The sequence below is a fragment of the Leiobunum rupestre genome, chromosome 9, assembly GCF_980474605.1.
Source record: "Leiobunum rupestre chromosome 9, qqLeiRupe1.1.hap1, whole genome shotgun sequence".
In the NCBI taxonomy this organism is placed as follows: Eukaryota; Metazoa; Arthropoda; class Arachnida; order Opiliones; family Sclerosomatidae; genus Leiobunum; species Leiobunum rupestre.
In genome coordinates, this window is record NC_143392.1 from 31,684,805 (window position 1) to 31,692,549 (window position 7,745).

At 39.5% G+C, this 7,745-nt stretch overlaps 1 protein-coding gene across 1 annotated transcript; it reads right to left on the reverse strand.

Moving 5' to 3' along the window:
- Nucleotides 1-4,698: 4,698 nt before the first annotated feature.
- On the reverse strand, nt 4,699-7,243 carry LOC149927143 (uncharacterized). The gene is made up of 2 exons (XM_090157822.1): nt 6,276-7,243; nt 4,699-4,720 (listed from the first exon to the last, which is right to left on the reverse strand). The coding sequence occupies exons 1-2, from the start codon at nt 7,241-7,243 to the stop codon at nt 4,699-4,701; spliced, it is 990 nt and encodes a 329-aa protein (XP_090013948.1).
- Between the last annotated feature and the right edge of the window lie 502 nt (nt 7,244-7,745).

Below are 7,745 nucleotides of genomic sequence, written 5' to 3' on the forward strand. Positions count from 1 at the left end.
AGGACTAGGATTATCACCTTCACCTTCCTCAAAGAAGGAATCTAAATCTTTATCCATATCAATCGTAGAGGAAGATGTGGAGGCCGCTGCAGTAGGAACGCTTTCCCCACCCTCTCCCCGTTCAAGTCTGCCTCTTTTTGCATTACGTTCTGCTCTCTTATGCACTTTTTTTTTGTTTCAGAGACATCTACGCTGGCGATTCCCATGAGTCTTTTACCTCTTTGGTCAAGATAGAAGGCATGCTCTATGGCTGGAACCTACTTTCCTTGGGACAGGAGCACCTAGACAAGTCAACGCACTTACAAGCGGCTATGTTAAATAATTCAGAGCAGTACTCTTTGAAGGCGGTGATTTTCTCATCCTTATTACTTTGGGAAGTTGTTTTACTCTTCAATAAATTTTTCAACGTAGTGTATTTTTTATGAAGATTTGTGAGACATTCCTTAATGCGCTGCTCTGAGACCGTTGGGATAGAAGCAGATTCCCAAATAACTATTAGTTTGGAATGGACTTCGTCGGCAATGTCTCCGAACGAAGGCTCCCTGTCTTTTTCTGAAAGACAGCCCTTTTGCCTTCGAACCTCCTGACAAGATCGCAGAACGTCAGCCCTCGTTGGCAAAACGTTCGGACCAAAATCTTTTGGAGGACCAAATATTGGGCACTGCACAAAGTCTCTCTTTGCTGTGGCATAGAAACCAAAGAGGGGAGTGCGTGCAGGCAGAACCAGAATCTCTACCACCAAAAGACGCAACGACGAGACAATGAGAAGAAGAAACTATAACGACAACGTCAACTAGCACCTGCGAGTGAACGAACATTAGGCGTGAGCCGACAGTACGAGCCATTGACAGGTTCTGACAAGTCTCGACAACTCTCGACCAGAGGGAGGAGAAGGAGACCGGAGACCAGCGACCGGGGGGGTCCAGCTTCAGTGTAAAGGTGACCCAGGGACCGCACAAGTATTTAAGCGTTTTACTCGAAAATACGCAATTATGAGCCATTTCCCCCTCCATGAGGATTGGCATGGGGTGACTTTGGCGACTCGGTATGGACCTCTAAGTACCCTCTGATGACTTTTCATCGTAAAGTCACCCTTGGAAGGTATCGGTATCGATTTTAAGCCCATTTTTGCAAAACCTTAAATTTTAGTGTTTTTTAGTGAAATTTCGAGATTTCACCCTCAAAGAACAGACTGAAGATATTATCCGATTTCAAAATTTCAAAGTGCGCTGAGTTTCGGATTGGACTGGGCCACGTTTCCGCACCCAGGCGTTTCCTGGACGCACAATGTTGGTTTTTCGCCCCAGCCTATTAATTAGGTGCTCTTCCAGAGTGACGACAATTTGCTTTAGTGAATCGTAGGATTCGACTTCTTCGGGATAAATATTTGACGATAAAATAGCATCTAAAATATCTGAGAATTAAGTTAAGGTATATCCGGATTTTTCGAAAAATCCGGGAAGCACTTTGAAATTAAAATTGACAATATTGCACTTTCTAAAAGCAAGTGCGCTCTTACAGCTCTAGATATAGCAGCCCCTGAAAGCATATGCACCATTGTATTTTTCACGTTTATTAGTTCAAAAAGTTATTTTATTCCAGACCCCGCCATAATATATCCGATTGTTCCTAGAAAACTCATTTCTGTATGGAGTCCACCAAGTCATAGGCCAATATTTTTTAGTTCACTATTGGGCGCTTCATTTTCAAGAAGACTAAAGCCACGTTCACACTAGAGCCTAAAACCCAGTTTAGGTCAGTTTGAATGCCAGATTTGACCGCCGACGATAATTCTTGGTTCAAACATGCAAAATCGCTTCACCCCGGTTCGCTTATAGCAAAGGCTTAACGCCATTTCAAATTATGACTAGAATTTTTAAAATACTAAAATGTATCCCAAAACAATTAGTTAATCATGTTTACTATACATACTGTAATATTATTTGACATTATTTAGAATTTTGTTCCCATTATTTTGGAAATTACGATCAATTTTTCTTGCCCGCCTTATCGTTCTGAAAGCCATTCTAAGCGAACCGACTTCGACGTGTAATTGCTTCCCGAACCAACATGAAGCGATTTCTCACGCTGGTTTTCGAAACTAGTTATCTAAACGAAGCGATTCTAGGGGTAAGTGTGAACGTGGCTTAAATGCTTTTAAATAAAGTGGCTGATCAAATGTTAATATTGGTATCGAGTTATATTTCACCGCATTATCGGCCACAAATGAAAAAGTAGAATATATGCAGATTTCATATAGATAGGTAAGTAACAAAAAGATGCCACGCCAGGGTGTATATCGAAGTTGGCAGTTTCCATATAGCCATTCCAATTTGGTCTCGGGGTTTTAAGTAAACGGGAAACTCTCCAAACTGATTCTAGATTATTTGTCGGGAGCTTTTCGAAGCTTTCTTCTGGTAAAGTTGTATATTTCATTAAAGACATTCCGTTTGCGCTACTTTTTCCGGGGAATATAATTTCAATCTTTCCCACCTGAAGATTCTCATCTTCCGATATTTTTTCCCGCTGGATGACGCTTTTATCTTTGATTGCTGATATTATTCACATTCTGTGAAACGTTCCTTAACCATCTATCGTGCATATATTATGATCAACATTATCCGCCATATACTGTACAAAATGTTCCGACGAAAATTCACCAACATTGGTTTGAGATTTTTTAGCGGTGCATTTTTCTAAGCGTTGTACTTCTTCGTAGGAAAAGGAGAATCCCAGTGCCCCCACCAGCAGTAGGCACAAGTAGGCACGTACCTATGTTCAAAAATTTTAGGGCTGTTTTAGGGGCCTCTACAAGTTTAAAAAAATTGCCTCTGCCCCAGTAGCAAAAAACAGTCGGGCCGACTGATAAAAAAGGAGTCGGGTGGCCTGCTTTTTTGCAAAGTCGGCCGGCCTTACTCGATGTCCGAGGCAACGGCTAGCCGATGGACAGTCGGTAAAGATGACTGGTGGACTGTTAGCCGACTCTAAAACGGACACCGATAAAGCAGTCGGCTACGTGACTGTTAAGAGCCCTTGTCGACTTCGAGCCGACTCTAAAACGGACACCGATAAAGCAGTCGGCTACGTGACTGTTAAGAGCCCTTGTCGACTTCGAGCCGACTCTAAAACGGACACCGATAAAGCAGTCGGCTACGTGACTGTTAAGAGCCCTTGTCGACTTCGAGCCGACTCTAAAACGGACACCGATAAAGCAGTCGGCTACGTGACTGTTAAGAGCCCTTGTCGACTTCGAGCCGACTCTAAAACGGACACCGATAAAGCAGTCGGCTACGTGACTGTTAAGAGCCCTTGTCGACTTCGAGCCGACTCTAAAACGGACACCGATAAAGCAGTCGGCTCGTGACTGTTAAGAGCCCTTGTCGACTTCGAGCCGACTCTAAAACGGACACTGATAAAGTGGTCGGCTGAGATACTGTTCAGACGCCTGGTCGACTTTGACCCGACGTTTAAACGGATACTGATTAAACGGACGCTTTAGTGACTTTTAGATGACTTTCCGACTTCGAGCCGACTTAAAAAGTATATTCATTTATTGCTCTGCCTAAAAGCGGCTTAAAAGTTTACAAAGTTCAAACTTACTCTAGAAACGCATTTACCCACTGCTCTTAAGAACGCAAGCCAACTTTTAAATTGTAATATAAGTTAGAAATAGACAAAAATTCAAAACTAAATTTCTTTATTTTTTATTTATTTCCAGCAAATTTGAGATTAGCCGACTATTGTGCACTTCTTCCTTCCGCCATTTCTGTCCTTAGAGTGCTTTACCCAATCCTTAATCAGTTGCTCTATTTCGTTGTCGGTTGCACGAAGACATTTGTGGTTAGAACGTACAGCGTCTACAAAAAAAAGTTTATTTAGTTTCAATTCTGTGTATGATTGCGATAAAAGTTAAAAATAAACGATACTTTATGGGTGAATTAAAATGATTAAATTAAATGTTGTTCCCTCTATTTTAGACTAGAATAATCTTTAATTTATTTAGTATGTTTTTATTATAATCATACCAGAAATATCAACTAACCCTCAAAATTATATTTAGACTTGTTTAAATATACTATTCTTAACAATCTAAATTGGTCATTTTTTCATTTAAAATTTAAATAAATGGAGTTTTTACATTAAAATATGTTTGCTACTAGCTTTCTCAGTTACAGACTGATATATCAGACTAGAAATATGATAGTTTACCCTTAAAATTTGATTGTGGCATGATGAAGTAGACTGAATCTTGGAAAATTTACAATTTTGGTGTCCGACGTAGGATTTAACAAACTAAAGTTTTTAAATTTGGAGAATAGAAATTAAATTAATTCTAACACATAGTGCTATTAGCTTTCTCAGTTACAGAGTGATATATCAGACCAGAAATATCAACTCTAACCCTCAAAATTATATTTGGACTTGTTTAAATACACTATTCTTAACAATCTAAATTTGTCATTTTTTCATTAAAAATTTAAATAAATTGAGTTTTTACATTAAAATATGTTAGCTTTCTCAGTTACAGACTGATATATCAGACCAGAAATATAAAAGTCCCTTAAAATTTGATTGTGGCATGATAAAGTAGACTGAATCTTAGAAAAATTAAAATTTTTGTGTCCAACGGAGGATTTGAAATGACTTACTTTTTTCTCTGTTTCAGTATTAATAAGTCCTTCCATAACTGCTTACCAATTATTCCAAAATATCCATACACCTATTTAATTATACGCGACTTTTAATTATTAATTATACCAGATATTTAATTAACATATAAAAATAACTGGGTGTCTAGCAGGTAAGATTAAAAAACAGAAAATAAATTTTTTATAGTTTAGGCAAAAGTGAAGAACAGCCCCCCTAATTTTTTTTTGTTTTTTTTTTCTTAGATTAAAGCCCAGTGTGTAAGGAGTACGAAGGTATTTTTTTTAGTTACCGCAAATGATAATTAGTTAAGTTAACGCGTTTTGAAAACCGTCAATTTCAATGCATTTTCGTCAATAGTTCAATGTGAGTTCTATACTTTTTCTCCCGAGATAGAGCAGGACACGTGAAATCCAAATTTATGTTTGGTGTGTACTAGGGAGTAATACTGAAAATGAAATTTGTAGTGGTCGTGTAGACTATACTTTACTCTTCCAAATAAGGGATTTGGGTGTGAACGGAATATGTTAATGATATGTACCTCAAAAAACGGGATTTTTTGAATTCATTATTTAAAAAGATATGATCAATATAAAATTGTTACTTGCCAGTAAAATACATATTTCGAGATTTGTGTACGTGTTAGATGAGGTAGGACTGATGAGTATGACGATTCTTTAAATTCCTAGATTGTAAGACGTTTTGGAGAACGTAGGACTGATGACGAAAAAGGAAAAGGCGAAAATGCAGAACAGCACTAACTTTTAGGGGTTGGGAATTTCTATCGTATTAAAACGCATTTTACCCTTTTTTTTACTTATACAACGTTGAATGTATTCTAAGTATTGGCGCCTGACGGCGCCGCGCACTCACTTCGCTCGAGCGCTGGGGCGCGCGGCGCCTCCCCAACCCCATACTAAAAAAAGCTATGGGCCAACTATAACGCAACCTAGAGGACAGCACCAAGCCTGACGCATCAAGTATCGTAAACTCGAAAACAATAAACAAAACCCAAAAAGTACCTATTGTTAAAAATAGCCCAAAGGACTTCGTTTTCGGCATTTAGCTGGAATAGTGTGAAATATCTGCAAATGGTTATTAGTGAAGTTAACGCGTGTGAAAAATATACAATTTCAAAGCATCTGCGAGGGTAAGAAAAGTAATTTTTTATTGAAAGAACATTTTTGGCCAAAAAATTAATGCAGAACAGTGACAAAGTAAGAAACCGTTGACTACGCAGTACTTGGACCAGGTCGAGGCTCTTCTCCCTCATTTTCCGGAACGTCGTGTTGCACGGGGTCATACAACTAGGGATGCACCGATATATCGGTAACCGATATATCGGCTAATTTTTCAAATATCGGTATCGGCCAATATCGGCTTAAGCGAGGCCGATATTAGCCGATACTTCTGGTATTAGAAAAACATTAAAATTTAAAAAAAGGCGATACTCAACTAACTAATTAATGGAAAACATTTATTGCCACAACCTTACATTTCCTTTTAAAAAGGCCAGTTCTTCCACAACACTCGGCTTTAGTCTATTTAACAGGTGGTTACGATAGTAAACAAAAAAGCATAATATTGTGATATATCGGCTGTACCCATATCGGTGCATCCCTACATACAACTCAGCGCATTCTTCCAAAAAAGCGAGAAATACGTTCTTGCCCTCCCTTTTCGACCAGACTCGGAACATATACATGGCCAAGTACCCTGAATACCAAGATTTTTTGCGGCCACCTCTTGGCATTGCGGCTTTAGCGTGCGCCCATGCGCCTTCGACCTTATTGGTGTGGACGCCTGTGTCCGGATCCTTGAAATGCAAGCTATGGTTTACATTGAAATGAGTGAAACTGTCTGGGTTAAGCGCGTCGTACGCCTTCCAACAATCCGTGAGGATCGTCGTGCCAGGCAAAACCCAAGATTCTATTATCGGAAGCAACGTCGCCGAATCCCTTTTTGGAAGCGGAACCATGAAAAATTTGCTGGACTCCCGCTCAATACCCCCCAAAACCCACTGTCCTTCCACTCTCTTTCCTCTGTGGAATTTGCGCTTCCCAAACTTCGACTCGTCAATTTCAACGGTTTTACCTGAACCACCGATCGCTTGACTTTTCGCGATAACAGCGTTATACGCTACTTCCCAGCAAAACATTCTCCAATCAACTAGGGTTTTTAGCGAGATATAAAGTTCCCGAGCAACAAACGATTGCGGTTGAATGTTATACACATAAAAGTAAACTATGAGTAATATTTCCCGAAAAGTCAGTTTAGAGCGCGAGAAAAAAGATTTGCGTCTTACAGCCACTTCGGTGTCACATTTCTTAATACCTATTTTAGGAATTTTCCTCTTTTTCCGACACCGCCAAAGAAAACCGTCCGTTGCGCTGCCTTTCTGCACTAGCATCATGTCTTCATCACATCTTGGACATTGCTGCGAATCCGCCAAAAGCTTCTTCTCCGTTAGCCAATCCAGAATTTTCCTATTATCCCGACACATATCGTGGATTTCAAAAGAATTAATGAAATCGTCCTCTTCAATATATTCCCTAAATTCGTCTTCCGACGAAGAATCACTGTCGTCTTCCGACATCGTTAGGAAAAAAGGAACTAACAGCTAGCAAAAACTCCGAAGTCGACTGAAACCTCAACTTGTGGAATCGAAAACATCTCAAGTGGTGCAATCGGAAACAGAATATTGGCGCCTCTTACAGCTAGCAAAATCTCCGAAGTCTGGCATCTTATCGACTGAAGCACAACTTGTGCAATCGAAAAGAGAATATTGGCGCTGGACGGCGCCACCCCAACCCCATTCTTACTATCACGATGGGCCGTCTATAACGTGGACAGTACCTAGCCATAACGCATCAAGTATTGTCCAAATACGCGAAAATCTCAAATAGTTAACTGATGTTAAATGCTTCACATTGGCCCAAATAATTAATTGATGTTCAACGCATCAAGTATTGTCCAAATACATGGGAAAGTAAAATGGTTAATTGATGTTCAATTCTTCACATTGAACATGTATTAATTATTTGGGATTATTAGTATAGCCCAAAATGAAAGTTTGTTTTCATGTGTCTATCTCGGGG